Here is an 18,396-nt window from a genome sequence, read left to right as displayed (position 1 = left end):
TAAGAGCCTTGTCGGCTTAGCCTTCTTGCAATTCACCTTAGTCCTTACCAAGTTTTGAGGAATTGAGGGGAAGTTTTCACCATAGTTTAGGCATTTAATTAAAATCAACCAAGATCACTTGCATCACACATAGTCTAATCTTGCATTCATTCATCTAACATTGCTTCTTTTTACATTTGTTGATTTGTGAGCATTTCATCTTACTTGCAACATTGCATTATATTTCTCTTGTACTTGTCATTTGAATTACTTGTTCATTGGCCTATGATATTGTTCTATCTTTTCTGAGCATCTCTTTAAAGTACAAGTTTTATTTACATTGCAAGTTCTATCTTATTGCTCATATTTCAATATTGTGCTATCTCTTGTACTAATGCTTATCTTGCAACATTGCCTATCTTATAACTTGAAGCATTATTGTCTTGCAAGTATTGTCATTTCATTTGAGCATTGTTTATCAGACACTCATCTCTTACATTTTATCTTGTTGAATGGCATATTGGTTTAATTGAATCTATCTTATTTGCATTTCTCATTAATAATCACACTTGCTAATTAATATTTAATTCAAGTTATATTGAATGGTAATTGCCTTGCCCTTCTCTGAGTGTTGCACCTTAAAGACTATACCTTGTGGGGTTGAAATTTTTTCCCACACGTAGGTGTACATTTTAGGTGACAACATTACCCACCTTCATATGTCTGGTTAACCCTAAGCGAAAATTCTTCTTCTATGATGTAGTTTGCTAGCCAACAACCCTACCATGATCCACAGATAACTAGCCTTAGATGCTTCTCATCCACTTTCTTGTTAGTGCTTTTTCCATCTGGCTTGCTCATCTAATGAAGGTTGGTTATCTATTGTGAGGTTCATTGACCATTTTTGTATTTAAGTGCTTTATTTAATTTTCAAGGGCATTCTATTATGGATCATAAGTTGATTTGGACGATAGGCTTCTATTGATTATACAATTGTTCCCTTGTTTCACCTTGGTGGTTATTACTTTCCCCTGGCACATGTGACCAGTGTTGTGAAAATCGCGATTTTTTCCTTCTGCCGATCAAATCGCGATTTTTATACGAAAAAATCGCCGGTATTTTTTTTGCCGATTTTTACTGAAAAATCCTGATTTTATGAAAAAATTGCGATAAAAACGAAAAAATCGCGAAAATCGTGATAAAAACGAAAAAATCGCGATAAAAACTTAAAAAATCGCCGGGGGTCGCGACAGCATAGTTTTATAACGTTTTTTTGGGTTTTTTCATGCAATTTTTTTTGAAAGAAACAAATAATTTTTGAGTGGGGCAGCTTAATGATCAAGTCTAGGCCCTAGTATGGATATGCTATTCATGGTAATGTTAAATTCTTAAAGTAAAAGTGACATTCCCCTTAATCTTCATTTTCATCCTTTTACTTAAAATTTTAACATTACCATGAAATGACTCGGGATGTTTGAGAGTGGTTCCAGCCTCATTGGATTTCATATGGAGAAAGTAGAATTTTAGATTTCATTTAAAATCCAGCAGACTTATCAGTTTTTCAGGATTTCAGGATTGGGAGATTGTAATGTTTCCAGGTGACACCACCTGCCCGGGCTACCCCTGCCACCAGTAGAGGACGTGGTCTACCTCCTATAGCTCCTACTTCTAGTTCTTCAGCTTCTAGAGCACATCAGACTCCACTGCCATCTCCACCAGCACAGGCACCAGCATCTACATCTAGAGGGAAAGGGAAAGCTGTGGCATTTTCTCGCAAGAGGGGCAGAGGAAATCAATAGGATTAGACTTTCATTTTATTGTATATGACATTATGACATGATGAGATACATTATCATATTTTTTGTTGATATTTTGAGGCTGAGTTGGGACTCAGGAGTCAGGACTTACTATTCAGGACACGATTCAATGTTATGTGTGATTTTAGCGCTAGAAATGATATTAAACATCTTATATATTAGTTTTTTAATCATATTTATGTGTCAATATATTTATTTTATGTTGTAGATGGTTTAGATATTAAAAAAATTGGAAAAAAATGGAAAAAAAATGAATATTTTTGTACCAAACGATTTTTTCCCGATTTTTCCCGATTTTTCCGATTTTTTCCGATTTTTTCCCCGCGCCGATTTAATCCCGATCGCGATTTTCACAACATTGCATGTGACCTTCTTTGAGGCCATTCTTTCATTGTCTAGGAGGGGTACAAATAGGAGGCTGTGATGATGGTAGTGCTCCATGATTTCCATATTGAACATCTTTCGATTTTCCCTTGTACCATTATCCAATTTTTTGACAGGTTGTTGTCAGTTGCTCGTGCTGGCTCATTGTTATGAGAATAAGGGGTTGTATATACCTGAGGTTGAAACTTGATGTAGATGTAAAAGAAAAGAAACAACATGAGTCAATTTCTAAAATGCAAAAGAATGGAAAGGGATGTAAAGCAAGTAAAAGCCAAGATATAGCTTGAACTCTACCCCCTCTTATATTTCCATTCACCCTCGAGAGTATCCATGTTTATCATGCTTATCAATGTAAAATGAACTCTCTATGAACATCTTGACCTTGTTGAAGCAATTAACTTCCTACATAAAAGGGGCCATTCCATTAGTACATGACAATTAATGAATCTTGTTAAACAAGCTATTTAAGGAAAGGAAAAAGGAAAATATGGGGTCTTGGAAAAACAAAGGTGCAGAAGGTAACTCAGACATTGCTAAGTTATTCCTCTACAAAGATGCTCACGAACAAGTAGGTTGATATAACCTGGCATAACATTATGACTCCTCTCATTAACTAAACCCCAGATCATAACACCTTTCACACCTATCTTTTGAAGGGACAACCTACGAACTGTTCCTCCCCATAGGGTGGGAAACACCTAATAGGGCCTTGTGATAACCCTCCCATACCTAAGCAGGGTAACTTGTTTACAAATCATAAGCTATAAAGACATTTGAAGATCATCCTTGTGTGAAGTACTTTGATGCCATTTACATTGAATATGGCCCACTTTGATAATGTTATGGTTCTTGCACCTATGGTGTTGATCTCACTTGATTCTATATGTGTTAGATCTTTGCTCCCATGTACAACTGCCATCCCTTGAGGGATTGTATGATGTTTCTCTAGCACTTTAGAGAGGACATCCAACCCACTTGATGATTGCATAGGGAACTTTGATAGAGGATGTTGAACACTTGTTGAGGAATGTTGACCTTGGGATGCTTAAGCACAATTGATGACACCCTCACCTATCTCCAAGACCTTGGAAACTACCCTTTGGAGCTAGGACGTTGCCTTCAGAACCGATGTACCCTAGAGTTGAGAGGGCCCCCCTGGGATGACATTGCACCTACTTGAGGGATGTTGCCTTGTTTTTGACGATGTTTGATGATTATGATGTCATGAGACCCCTTTAGAGGGGTTGGTATACGGTTCATAATGAAGTCATGCCCTAGCATTGTGACATCCCATTAATGATGCTTAGGTTGATGACGTGGGTACATTTGAGGATTACGTTTGGGTATGGAAGCTTTGCTTGATGATTTGACATCCATTTGATGAGGAGACATGACCTTTGACATGAGATACACCCCTTAGAGTCATCGTTTGCACTTTTTGTGGAGAGAGACACATTTTGGAGGGAATTTAGTTCACATATGTGAATTAATTGAGGCTTATTTTTATATTTTATCATTGATTTAGCTATCCTTGGGGGTTGGCTTGTGACCTGTCCACCTTATAATCATGATTTAATATTATTTTATGGCTTTTTAGGCTAAATTAGGGAAAATCAACTTGGTTGCCCTCATACAAGTAGGGGGCGTCTAATTCTCTTTATTCATTGTCACACTTGGAGATCACATGCACTAGCTCCTTGTCTCTTCTCCCTTGTGCACTATGGAACTAGTTGAGCGAACTTCTTGTGTAGGATGTTGGTTGGATGGTTCTCTTTCTCGGATGATTATTGGTGATTCTTTGATGATATAAGCTAACTTATTGTAAGTTATCTTCTTCCATCTTGTACTTGTTGGTGAATTAGGGTTTAATGACATTATAACCTTGCACAAGATCTTCATCAAGTTTCTCTTAAGGAACCTAGGTTTATCTTCCTTCCATTGAATCTCCAAAGAAGATAGAAGAACGATAGGGTTAAGGGAATGAGGAACACAAGCTTGTCTTCCTCATTCTCTTTGAATTCACATCCATCTTTATTCTACCCTAGTTTTTTACTCGTAGACTCCATTAGCCCTTGATTGAGAAAGTCACTAGTCTTATCTCTTGTGCCAATCCCAAATAAATAAATAAATAAAACCCTATATTTTTATATTTTATGCTTTCCACGGTAAATTAGGGTTAGGTTACAACAAAATCATCATTTTGTATCATTATTTGCCTTAGAGCATGCATCCATTTGGAAAAGTGAAAATATCGTTTTATATGCATTTTCAGCCATAATTAGGGTTGACATCTAAGGTTTATTTTTCTGTTATATTTGTTTTCATCCATTGAAAAGTGCTGTAATTTATTTTCTTGTTTACTCATTAATTAACCCTAATTTTACACTTGTTTATTAGAGATTTAGGGGCTGTTTTCTTATTGTAGTTATAAAATATTTCTATCCTGTAAATTGTTGATTGGAACCCTATTTTATAACAAGAAGGTATAATTTAATGATTGCATGTGTTTGGAAAGCCATTTGAGTCTTTATTGGTCAAACCAAGCCCTCTAGATTTAGCCATAAGGACCTTTAAACTCGCTCTATTAAAATTATACCTTAATCACTTGAAAGTTGAAACCTTAATCATTTCATACTTTCCCTTAGGTGAATCTTGTTGTAGAATCCCTTAGGGGGCATTTAGTCTAAGTCCATTTGGTTTACTTGATCCCTAAGATCTATTGGGGAAGCCTCCCTTGTGGGGATTTTTATCCAACTACAAAAACGAGGGGAGTTGTTGAGGTGATGATGGTGACTCTCCCATTGTTGCTCTAAATCTAGGTTTCTTAGAGAGGCTTTGCACTAAGGTGCTAGATTTTGTACTATGTAGTAATAGCTATCATTTATGAGACTTTGGTGTGCACACATCAAGGAGTTCTCGGGTTGTATTTGGTTGTATCGGATTTTGCCAGACAGTTCTCCTTGGAACTTTGGCATATGGGGTTTCTCACTCTAAATTCTTGTTGGTTGTACAATTATGTATCTCCCTCTTTATGTAAGCGATGGACGAGCTTTCTTATGCTATTTTGCTGCTTCAATTATGAATGTGTATATGTGAATCAATGACTAAGATTTGTATATTTTAGTTGGTATATAACTTGAACTTTGTTGGGATTGGGATTGTACTGTTGTTCTCCTCACCACATATCCTAGGCACTTTGGTGTGGATCAAAGAACACAAGAAAATGTTACAAGTTAGTGAATATTGCGAAAACAAGAATGTACCAAGAATTTTGCATTGTTGTCTTAGTGGAGTGATTCTTCTTCTCCTTGGATGAATTGCAAATCAAGTATGCTTCAAACATATTTCAGCCTGTGGTTTGACATTGTTGGAGAAAAATTGCATGTCATTTTGGCTAGAATTAGTGCCCCAAAGATGTTGAAACGTGAGAGTTCCAACGAATATCCAAGATTATCTTTGGTGTTATGTTGACCTCCTCTTGAATGTTTTAGTGCCAGCGCGAGATATATCTCAGATCTGTTTACTGGCTCAGAGATCAAAATGCATGCTTAAGCTAGGGTTTATGTTTCTTGGTGGCTCCAGAAAATGTGTGTAATGAACAAGCTTATGTTGCAGTCTTGTTACATACTATGAATATGCTTTTACATTCTTGCATTGTTATGTGTGCGGTATGGCTGATAATGATAGCCATAGCCCTAAGCGTTATCCCCACAAAATGGATAATGTTTAGTTAAGAGTCAAGAGGCATTACAGAAGCTTTTAAGATCAGTTGACTTATGTCTATGATCAAATGAATGAGTGGTCTTCATATTTGTGTGTTCATTTGAAATATATATCATTTATGCTCACAAGGTATTCTTGAGCTTTGTGTTGTCCTGTAAAATTTTCCATCCTTTTGAAGTATTCTAGTAGAGTTTTGTAGCTTGAGTAGGAGAATCCTTTTTTTAGCTGTTCCTGAATACACAGAAATATGAAATAAAATAGAGAAAATTTTCTCATGTTTTATTCACAAGGTAAAATTTATTGTTTTTTCTCGAATGAAAGTAGTTCAGAGTTTGTGTAAATGTTGTCAATGCATGATGTAGCTTTTAGAATGAGGAATTACATATATGGTGCACTCATGTATCGCTTTCGTGCAGGTATGGATGCCCTACTATAAATGATATTGAAGCATTCAATTCTGTTTATGCAACGCGCATAGAAGAAATTGGGAAGAATGGAGAGCTACCAGAAAATTTGGCTATAGAGGTGACTGGGCAATGATGTGTTCATATTCCTTTTTGTTGGGGGTAGAGGATTGCTATCCGCCTAATCTTTTCCAGCTGGAAATTAATAAAACAGCTTTATTTTTTATTTTTCTACAATTCATTGATGATAACTTGTTATGAAGAGAAATTAATATTATTTTTAGGAAGATGATATATTTAGTGTTAGTACCCCTTTCAGTATTTACAGTTCTGTACTTCTTGTTTATTTCGAGGAGGTTGTTTGTTGGCTGTAATAGCCAATCATGAAACAAGGGACACAGAGGATTATTGATGCAAGAAACCCCTTAAGGAGAAATTGTATTGTAAAACCATTTCCATGTGAGTTTATAATGTAGAAATGGTCACAATATATAATAATTATAGGCGACCATAACAATTATGTCCAAATTAGATTAATGGCTGAAACCATTTCCTCAACTTCCTTCGCAATAACTCCATGAACCTCTCTATAAATCTCTTAAGCAATCTTCATCTCTAACATCACTCATTTCTTCAAATCTGTCATTCTTACGTGGACTCCTAAGGTTGGTCTACTTCATTACATTTTCATCACATAATCTAGACATCAATATAATTCACAAGTAGGAGTTATTCTTTCATACTTGTGATTTCTCTATCTTCAAGTGTCCTTTGAATTGGTCCCATCTTCATCTTCAATCTTCTGCACTCTTTCTCTTTGGTCTTTTGCTTTCATCTTCATTTATCTTCAACTTTCATATTGTTCTTGCAAAACATAAATAATGTGTTTGTTGAAGTCGATATAAAAAAGTTACCATCCACCAGAATACATGGGTTTCTGGCTGCTGTATCCCCTAGTTTTATAGGAAAGCTTTTCTGATACATGAAAACTAGGAAAGCTTTTCTGATACATGGTTCAGCAACATATCTCTATACCTGCACATTCAACACCCTCTACATCTGTTGAAAATGTAACTAGTTTTGGGCTTCTTAATTGTTGTACTCATTTCAAAATGTATCCTATGTAACAAACAAAAGAAGAAAAGAAAATGTTCTTATTTTAAAGCATGGGTTTCATGCTCATTACTAATGGTATTCTAGGTAAAAGCATGTTCTTCATGCTTTTGGGGTTTGTTAGGTCTTAGCATTTATTGTCATGAGTCAAAGGAGTCAACATCATGTTTATAAGACCCTTCCAGGCAAAATGTAATTGGAAAAAAGAATTTATTTTGAGTCTAGAAAGTCCTCGAAACTCTAAAAGTACAAGTCGGCCTAAAGGAGGGAATTTGACCCCTTGGAAAGGCTATATAAAGAAGCAGTTTGACCTCATTTAGCACTCACTCACTCAAGAAGTTTGATCTCAAGAAGGAAGTTCGATCTGTAGCTGGGAAGCAGAAGAAGAAGAGAGTGAAGGTCTAGAAGAAGAAAGGAAGGACAAAAATCTTGTTTTTGGGCTCAATCTCTCTCACACGTGTGAAGGATTAGGGTTTTTGCAGCTTCCAAGAAGGGCCGAAGTTGCAGGATTGTGTTGTAACTTTCAGTAAGACGAAGTGCAATATTTTGGTGCTGAGAGGAAGAATACTCTATCTTGACCTCGTTGACCTTGGGAGGAGCTATCTTGCTCTAGGAAGGTCTCAAGAGGAAGCTGAACTAGGGTTTCTGCAGCAGTAATAAGGGCTAGAGTTGCAGGACGAAAAGTGCATGGTCGTGTTGTAACGTTGAAGGTGGTAGGTTGAAATTGCATGTTGAAGTTGGCTAGTGTAGAATCATATAAGAACTTGTTGGAGGACTTGGTGTTATATACCTAGGGGGGATAATATGGTGTACCAAGGGAGGTACCCAAGGTAATAATGTAATAATGGGATGGGCCATAGTAATAAATAAGGTGGTTAACCCATGTCATGTAAGGGACCACAAGTAGTTAATAATAATGTAATGGGCCCATGGTATTAGTTGATGGTATGAGGGAACCATGGTAATGACCCATGGTATTGTATGTATGAGGCCTATATAGAGGCTAGAGACTCCACTTGGGAGATAGTGAAGGATTATTGTATGAACAGGCATATGGCTTGTGGAGTGTTCTCCTTCCTTAAGGAGTGAATGTATGGTGTTGCCCTACCTTAAGGGTTTGATCAATAAAGAATCATTTCATATAATTTCTGGGTTTATTTCTGTTATCCTATATTTCTGGGTTAGATCTACAACAATTGGTATCAAAGCATTGTTGCCATTCTTGCATTGCCTGGATCATTTTGGGGTCCACCTTGACACCTTCACGCCCCACAATGTGGCCCAAACACTCAACTTCTTCCATGCCAAACGAACACTTGGACATCTTGACAAATAATTTATGCTTGCGGAGCAGTTGCAAGAGTAGATCTACATGCTGAAGATGTGCAACCCAAGTGCCACTATAGATGAGGATGTCATCGAAGAAGACAAGGACAAATTTTCTGAGATATGGTTTGAGAATGTGATTCATAAGGCTCTGAAAAGTAGAGGGGGCATTACAAAGACCAAATGGCATGACCAGGAACTCATAATGGCCTTCATGAGTTCTGAAAGCCGTCTTGGGAATGTCGACTTCCTTCATGCGAATTTGGTGGTAGCCTAAGCGAAGATCCAACTTAGTGAAGAATTGAGCCCCATTGAGTTCGTCCAGCAAATCGTCAACCATTGGGATGGGAAATTTATCTTTGATTGTCAACTTATTGAGGGCCCTGAAGTCGGGACACATCCGCCACTCCCCATCTTTCTTGAGCACCATGACCAATGGGGATGAATAAGGACTAATGCTGGGACGAATGACACTTGCTTCCAACAGTTCCTTGATGATTTTTTCTATTTCATTCTTTTGGGTGAACGGATATCTGTATGGCCGCACATTTGGGGGTTGGGCCCCTGGAACCAAGGTGATGCTATGATCATGTTCCCCTCGCGAGGGTGGAAGCTCATTAGGCTTGTCAAAGACCGTCCGATGGTTATTTAAAATCTGTTGCATCTCATGATGAATTGGCAGAGACATGGTTTCGACTACCTGGATGGCATTAAATTGAGCTACTACTCCATGATGGCCCTTTTTTAACAATTTTTCCATCCTATGCGAGCTGATGATAGAGGGGGCTCCCGCCTGGAGTCCACGGAGGGTATGTGTGGAGTTGTTCTGCTTAAAACTCATATATAACTCCTGGAAATCCATTGTGATTGGCCCAAGAGTGCGGAGCCATTCAGCGCCGAGGACAATGTCGCAACCCCCCATGTGTATGGCAAACATGTGGGTTTTCAACTGATAATCCCCCATTTGAAGTTTGACATTTTCATAGCGGCCTTCACATTTCATTGTGCCCCCATCCGCAATTTGGACTTGGAAGTTAGAAACTGCTCGTACAAAACAATGCGCTGCTTCTGCGATTTTTTGATGGATGAAATTATGGGTACTTCCACTATCAATCAAGACTACTACTGGGCGATGTTTAAGAAAACCCCGGATTTTGAGAGTTTGAGGGGAAGAAATCCCTGCCAACGCATGCAGCGAAATAACTGGTTCGTCAGAGACATTCTCCTTTGGGTTGTCTTCTTCTAGCGCCTCATGTTCCTCAAGTGGTGGATCTTCCTCTGTTGAGCTGTAGTCAGTGGCATCTATTTGAAAAAATTTGGGCTCCTTGCATTTATGACCTGGGGAGTATTTTTCATCACAGTAGTAACATAGTCCTTGCTTCCTTCTTTCAGCCATTTCCGCAGGTGACACCTTTTGGACCTTAAGTGTTTGAGTCGTGTTGTGAGCTTGTGGGGGACGACCTTTAGCGGGGAAATTTGGGCGACTGTATTGGGCTGCTAATGCACGTTCCACCTTACGAGCTACCTGGCAAGCCTCCGTCCACGTGGGAGGGTGGTGAAGTAGAACTTGAGCTTTGATGGCTTCTTTAAGACCGCTGATAAAACATTCCGTGTAGAACTCATCTGTGAGACCCCTAGTGCGGAAGGCTAAGGCTTCAAAAGCGGTAATATATTCATCCACTGTACCAGTCTGTCGGAGCTTAGTGAGACGACCCAAAAAAGAGTCTTCCTGTTCAAAGCGATCTCGAAGAGCTTTGGTAAATTGGGTCCAAGTCCTAAAAGGTCCATTGCAACGCTGATGCCATTCCCACCATTGCCACCGTTCATTGTCCAAGTACATGCTCCCCAACATAAGCTTATTCGCATCATCTGGGATATGATTCAATTTGAAATACTGCTCCATTTGTGCTAGCCATGCGGACGGGTGAGAACCGTCAAATTTATGCACATCCAACTTGGGAGGTCGCTGACTGGGTGGTGGATGGGTGTGCCAGATGTGAGGAGAGTGGCTAGACTCACCCTCATTGTATTCATGGCCATTATACGCCTCCTCGTGGGCTTGCTCCTTGCCCTTCGGGAGGAATTGCTGTATCTGGAGACTTAGTCCGCGAATCTCAGTTTGGATGGAGTTCACAGTGTCTTCAAGTTTGTCCATCCTTTCATTGGCCATCGCTTGAGCTCTAGTTTCTACCATACACCAACCTGATGAAAAATTGGGACCGCCTAAAAATTTTTACTAATAAATTGAATGGTACCACCTTGCTCAGCTCGTCGTCCTGATTCTGATGGGCTAGATCACCAATAAGCGCCCTGATGAAAAATTGGGACCGCCTAAATTTTTTTTACTAATAAATTGAATGGTACCACCTTGCTCAGCTCGTCGTCCTGATTCTGATGGGCTAGATCACCAATAAGCGCCACGGAAGATCTCAGACTTTTTTTTTTTTTTGAAAACTCCTAACGGAGTTTTACTCCTTGATCAATACTGCAATCGCCAAATCCTCAAAATGTCAATGCTGCCAAAAGTCCTGCGAAAAGTATACCCCGGTATAGGAACCCTTCACAACAACTCCGATCTGGTGGGTCTGAGAGATCTGAATGGCGGAACAACTGCTGCGACGGATCTGATGGATCTGCGGGACTGATGTCTGCTGCTGCTGCACCTCGTTGCACACGCGGATCGAGAATAGATGATGTGTGATCCCTCGATAGAAAAGGAAACTATGGTCGTGAGGAGTGTCAGGTGCTATAGATCGCAATATACATAAGGGTCTGGCAGTAGTACTCGGCCCAATGTTTCAGGGCTCTAACTAAGGAGGATCGACCGTACCCTTAGCCGTACAACCCAACTTCCCTATCGTACGGGCGAGTAATCTCTCCGAGTGCTGTTCTCGGTGTACTGTAGCCACAAGACGGCCGACGGTTTATCTATGGCGAGGTTTCAAGGGAGCCTAGGGGGCTTCCGATATACCCAGAGGGTACGTGGAAGACAGTCCATGCGCGGTTCTGTCTAATGCGCTACTACTCGAAGGGGTACCCACAGGGGTTACAAGGGAGTCCAACAGACGTGACCACCTCTTGTATTTCCTGCGTGCATGCCTCCTCAAATCCGCAGGTTTATGCGCTCAACGACAGATCCCGTGGTTTAAAGACGCCGGAACACGTCTCTAGCCAAATTTTTTTTTTGCTAAGAATTGGAGATCCCACCGGCCCTGGAAAGTGCTCTGATACCACTTGTTATGCTCTTAACCTGCAAAATGATACCCAAATACAGAATATGCGAAGAAACGATACCCAGAACACAGAATAGCAATGATTTTATTATTCAGAGAGTAATGTTCACTTGCCTCTTCGAGGGGGCAACCTCCAATAGAGCAGAGCTCGAATACAAAATAAGACACAATGCTCCTCGCAGGGAGTCTCTATCCTTTATATATGACTCATACATGCAATACCACGGGCCAATACCGTGGGTTTTATTAATACCATCTATCTAATACTACGACCCATTTGCAACTAACTGTGGTCCCGTCATTAATTGCGGGTTAACCACTTATAAATATTAATATGGGCTTTATTGACTCTTGACTATGACGTGATCCCATGACATAAATAAGGGGGTTAGGGTGGGACCCTAACATAGGGTTTGGGTCTTTGACATTTGTGTCTCATTTGAAGCAGATTCTATAAGAAGAAGAGTTTTTCGGGTTTTCCCTTTGGAGGGCATTTGCCCTGGCTTAGAGCCTAATTTCTGTGTCCTCTATTGTTACTGTTTCATTCTTGATATTTGTTTGATGAAAAGATCTAACTAAAGAACAAAAAAAATTTAACCAAGTTCACAAGCAAATATTAAGGTTAAGGAAAATTGATATAATAAGCCGCCACTTTGAATTTTCCAAGAACATCATCATTCATCAACCTAGGTATCTTGGATTACCCTTAACCATACAAACCTTAGGTGGATTCATCTTACCACAAGGAACACAAAGAATTATTGATGCAAGTAACCCCTTAAGAGGAAATTATATTATAAAACCATTCCCGTGTGTGTTTGTATTGTACAAATGGTCACAATATATAATGTAGGTGACCATAATAATTATGTCCAAATTAGATTAATGGTTGAAACGATTTCCTCAACTTCCTCCACAATATCCATGAATCTCTCCATAAATCTCTTAAGCAATCTTCATAATATCACTCAATTCTTCAATTCTCTCATTCTTACATAGACTCTTATGGTTGGCTTACTTCATTACATTTTTATCACATAAATTAGTGTTAAATCTGGCAACTAGGGCCAAACTCCACCTTGGACAATTCATATGATGGAGATGATATTTTTGCTGGATTCCTCTTTCCGAGAGGTGTAGGATTGATCTAAAAATCATCTCATTCTGACATGTATAAATGGAATTATGAATTTATTTCTTCTATGGCATTGCCAAGGTCGGCCAACAATCTAATGTAGGCTCAAGAAGCCCAAAAGTCATGTCTCTTCACCCTCAACGTTGCATATAAGTAGAAGGAGCATCTACCTCATTTGTACATTGATCATCTCACACATATCTCTCTCTCTCCTCATCTCATTGGTCGTACGAATTTAAGGGCAACCTTCTCCTCCTCCACATGTGCGAAGGGTTGACTGTGTTTTCTGTTTTCTTGTGTTGACCAAGTTGCAACAAGTTTGACCAACGTTGACTGGGCTACATTTGACCTTGTTTGACTGCGTTTTTCTTGGGAGAATTTCTGTTTGGGCAAGCGGCATTCTTTGGCATAGATTTCGAGAATTTTTGGGCAAGTTGACCAACGTTGACCGTAGGTTTGACTGTGCTTTGACCAAGTTTGATTGATTTCTTCAGGATTGTTTTGCGCTGATTTGCACTGTTTTTGGAGGCTGAATTGACTGGGTTTGACCGAGTTGATTTGGAGGAGTAATTGTGCTGATTTGACCAATGTTGACTTTCTGGTTAGGGCATCCTGTTGACTGCAGTTTCACTGGATAGATTTCACTGTGTTTGGGCATGTAAATTTTGTATATTGCACTCTCTCTCTCTATTGAACATTTGAAGAATAATAAAAAGATTTGATCAAAGGGTTTTCCCCACAATGGGGTTTTTCTCTGGCATCCTCCCAATATTGTGTCCTCTTGACCTTGGCTTGTCTTCTGGTTATTGTTTATGTTCTATTTGCATTTACTATCAATGTTAAAGTGATTGCTAAATTGGAAATTGATATTGGGCTAATAAGAAAAATTGAAGTAAATTGCTCTTAAGCATAGAACATACCACTGTTATCTAAAATTAACATGGTATCAGAGCTGAGGTGAAGACAAAGCCCAAGCAAGAGTGAGAAGAGCAATCACTGAGATTTATTGGACAAGGACAAGATTCAACGACCTCTGCATTTGATGACAAGCTCATTGATAAATCTGGTTATCATGCATAGAAGATGTCTCTTTACTTGACTTTGGAAGAGCAAGATGCTATGGACTATGTGCAGGGAAAGATTACTGAACCTCCTTCAAATGCATCGGTTACTGCTAAGCCAAAGTACAAGAAAGGTGAAGTAGAAACTAAGAAGATCATCAGGGGTCTATTAACAAGCATTTGGTTGCATACATCTCCAATTTGAACGCATCTAAGGAGATGTATGACAGGTTGGTTGGCATGTTCAAAGTTAGCTATGCAAACCAAGTCCTCTTTCTCAAAAACAAGTTGAAGGACATAAAGAAGGGAAGAGGTGAAGATATCCAATCCTACGTCATGAGGATTACCGAGATAAAAATCATCTTCTTTCAATTGGAGAAGTTATTGCTGATAGGGAGCTCACTCTCATTGCCCTTGGAGGTCTCCCTCGTGAATTACATGTGTTCAACACTACTATCCTCAACAATGACAGGATTCCAGGTTTTGATGATTTGCTGACTAGATGTACTCAAGAAGAGACAAGGATGATGGAGAGAGACATGCCTTCAAATAGGAATGATCCTACTGAATTCTCTGCTCATGCTAAAAGAAAGAACAATGCAGGTTCAAAGAATTAATGTCAAGGAAAACTGGGATTGAAAGATGGAAGGAAGGGAAGATGCTTCATTTGTAATAGGTTTGGCCACTATGTTAGGGAATGTCCTAATAGAAGGGATACACCTTGGGATGACGACAACAACTACCACAACAATTTTTGGGGCAACAACAATCAAAGGAATGACAGGTTCAACAACAAAGAAAAAAGGAATGCTCCCGCTACTCAACATGGAAATAGTCGACCTCCCAAAAGATAAAAAAACTCCAGGTATGATGAATCTAATGTTGTAGATAACAAGCAGAAGTAATTTTATCTCTACTGCCTCCCCTCCGGATACCTTGGGAAATTGGTTGATTGATAGCGGAGCCTCAAGGCACTTCACTGGGTATAAGGAAGCTCTTTCAAATCTGATAGAAAAGGATACAAATTTGGAAATCATTCTTGGAGACAATGCCACCTATCCCGTGAAGGGAGTTGGGAATGTTACTCTTCAATTGAATCAAGGTAACACCATTCATCTATAAGAAGTACTATATGTACCCGATATAAAGAAGAACCTGGTATCTATCTCGGTGATGGAAGACAAAGGATTCAAGGTGACATTCATTGATGGAAAGGTACGTGTTTGGAAAAGAAATTTCAAAGAAGCATTTACTCTTGGATTCAGGGTTGATAGCCTATATCAAGTTGGAGGGAGTCCATTAGGAGCTATGTCTTGTGACACATCTCTTCAATCCGAATTGTGGCACCAGAGGTTTTACTCATATGCATTATAAGGTTCTACCCGATGCAAGGAAGATGGTGACAGGTACGCCCGAATTTAAAGTAGAACATGAAGGTGTTTGTCAGGGATGTGCTGAAGGAAAACATACAAGGGGCCCATTCCCCTCAAGTTATAGCAAGACTACTGACATTTTGCAATTGGTTCATGCTGATGTATCTGGTATGTTGCCCTTGACATCTTTGGGAGGATACTTATAGTATGCTATCTTTGTGGATGACTTCTCTCGCAAAACTTGGATTTATTTCTTGAAGAATAAGGACGAAGTGTTCACATGGTTTTGTTCTTTCAAAGCCTTGGTTGAAAATCAAATAGGGAAGAAGATCAAAATATTGAGGACCGATAATGGAATCGAGTATGAATCAAATGAATTCAATGACTATTGTAGAGAAGCTCGCATTAAGAGGGAGACTACTACCACATATACCCTTGAGCAAAATGGTGTTGCCAAAAGGAAGAATCATTCCATTATAGAAGCCACTCGTGCCATGCTACATGATCAAAGCCTTCTGAAATTCCTATGGGGAGAAGCATTGGACTCCAAAACTCCCGAAAAAGTTTTCACTGGTAAGAAACCTGATGTTTCTCATTTCAGAAGTTTTGGTAGCCTCGTGTATTTTCATGTGCCGAAAGAAAAGAGAAGCAAATTGGATGCATCTGGGAAGAAAGGAACATTTTTTGGGATATAGTGAATCTTCTAAGGCATATAGAATCTATGTGCCTGGTAAAAGAGAAGTGTAGATAAGTCATGATGTCACCTTCGATGAAGATGCTGCCCTTGGGAAGATTAGGAACCTTCCTATTCCAAGGAAGGACAAAGAAGCAGATATAGGAAACCAGGGAGAACCGCAGGATGAGCCGATGCCCGATGTTGAAGGACCAATGGATCCCATTGATCCACCTCCTCATGAGCCCTCCTCCTAAAAAAGGAGACCCTCATGGCTTAGGGAAACTCTCGAAGATGCCGAGAGACATATTGCACCAAGGGGGACATTTCGTGAAAGTAAGAAGCCGAATAGGTACCAAGGGTACTTAACTGCCATGAGCACCATCATTCAAACTGAGCCGTGCACATTCGAAGAAGCTGTGAAGCACCAAGTATGGAAGGATGCTATGAATGAAGAGTATGAGTCGATTATGAAGAATGATGTCTGGGATGTGGTCCCTAGACCCAAGGACAAATCTGTTGTCACCTCTAAATGGCTCTACAAGATCAAGCATGGAGCTGATGGAAGTGCTGAAAAGTTCAAGGCCAAGTTTGTTGCTCAAGGCTTCTCTCAAAAGGAAGGTGTGGACTATGATGAAATATTTGCACTAGTTGCCACTGGCCAGATATACCATCGTCCGTTCGATTACAGCCCTTGCTGCCTCACAAGGATGGAACCTACACCAGATGGATGTCAAAACCGCTTTCTTGCATGGTTCACTTAAGGAGGAAGTCTATGTTGAACAAACCGAGGGGTTTGAAGTTCAAGATCGTAAGATACATGTATGCAGGTTGAAGAAAGCCCTCTATGGGTTGAAGCAAGCTCCCCAGGCTTGGTATGAGAGGATCGACAACTATTTGATGAAGTTGGGATTTACAAGAAGTGAAGTTGATCCGAACCTTTACTTTAAGGTTGAGAATGATAGACCTCTCATCTTGGTACTTTATGTGGACGATCTCTTTTTGATAGGTGCAGACCCTCTCATTCATCAATGCAAGAGGGAGTTGGCTTCTAAGTTCGAGATGAAGGACTTAGGACTAATGCATTATTTCCTAGGGTTGGAGGTCTGGCAAAAGCCAGGTGAGATTTTCCTTTCTCAAGGAAAATACATTGTGAAGCTACTTGAAAGATTTGGGATGGTGGATTGTAAGTCTGTACTCCAATGGAACTCAACTTCAAGAAGTTATGTGGAAGTACTGCTGCACCCGATTTGGAAAATCCTCTTGAGTATCGTCAACTTGTGGAGGTCGTGATGCTCTTGGTGAACTCCTGTTCGGACATATGCTTTTTAGTGAATACGTTGAGTCAATTCATGGTCGAGCCTCATCACATACATTGGATTGCTGCAAAGAATCTTCTGAGGTAACTTCAGGGCACAATCACCTATGGATTGAGATACACTGCCGGGAATGTGAGGCTCCATGGTTATTCGGATGCTGACTGGGCTGGCAGTGTGGTGGATTGTAAGAGCACATCTAGATGTTTCTTCTCACTAGGTTCTGCTTCGATATCTTGGATGAGTAGGAAGCAAAAATTAGTTGCCTTGAGCATCGTTGAGGCTGAATATGTTGTTGCTAGTATGGCCTCCTGTGAAGTTGTTTGGTTGAGGAAGCTCTTTAGTGAGCTGTTTGGACATGTGTTGGATACCACCATGATCTTCTGCGACAACCAAAGTGGGATTCGTCTTTCTGAGAATCCCGTGTTTCATGACCGCTCCTAGCATATTGATATCAGGTACCACTTTATCTAGGATATAGTACAACACGGAGTAATAAGGCTCTATCACATTGGGACTGATGATCAAGTTGCAGATATTCTTACGAAGTCCATGGGAAGGTCAAATTCTTAACCTTCTGTGAATGACTTGGAGTCGTGGAGAGACCCTCTTATGAGGGTCTCATTTGAGTTGGATATTGAGCTCTGGGAGCTCCGGGGGGCTTGGGGTACTTCTTGGAGCGATGAGCGACCATAGGGTGAGTGGTTCACCTTCCCCTAGTGGTGCGCTGTGTACAGGGTGAGTGGTTCACCTTCCCCTGTGATACCCCATGATGGTTGATATATGCATAGGATGAGTGGTTCACCTTCTCCTATGGCATATGAGCAGGATGAGTGGTTCACCTTCTCCTACTGATACA

General features: G+C 39.9%; 1 protein-coding gene across 4 annotated transcripts in view; it reads left to right on the top strand.

The window, feature by feature from the left end:
* The window catches only part of LOC149225702 (uncharacterized), a 140,820-nt gene that overhangs the window by 101,315 nt on the left and 21,109 nt on the right, over positions 1-18,396 (top strand). For all 4 annotated transcript variants that reach the window (XM_089377280.1, XM_089377283.1, XM_089377281.1 and 1 more), the window contains exon 4: positions 6,320-6,428. In XM_089377280.1, the coding sequence (XP_089233406.1) occupies positions 6,320-6,428 (109 nt within the window). The remainder of the gene's footprint in view (positions 1-6,319; positions 6,429-18,396) is intronic.

The sequence above is a fragment of the Pinus tabuliformis genome, chromosome J (assembly GCF_031772625.1).
Source record: "Pinus tabuliformis cultivar Carrire ecotype Pingquan chromosome J, CPIR1, whole genome shotgun sequence".
Taxonomy (NCBI): Eukaryota; Viridiplantae; Streptophyta; class Pinopsida; order Pinales; family Pinaceae; genus Pinus; species Pinus tabuliformis.
The sequence above is the reverse complement of the archived record's forward strand: the minus strand, read 5'-3'. Positions and strand labels throughout refer to the sequence as shown.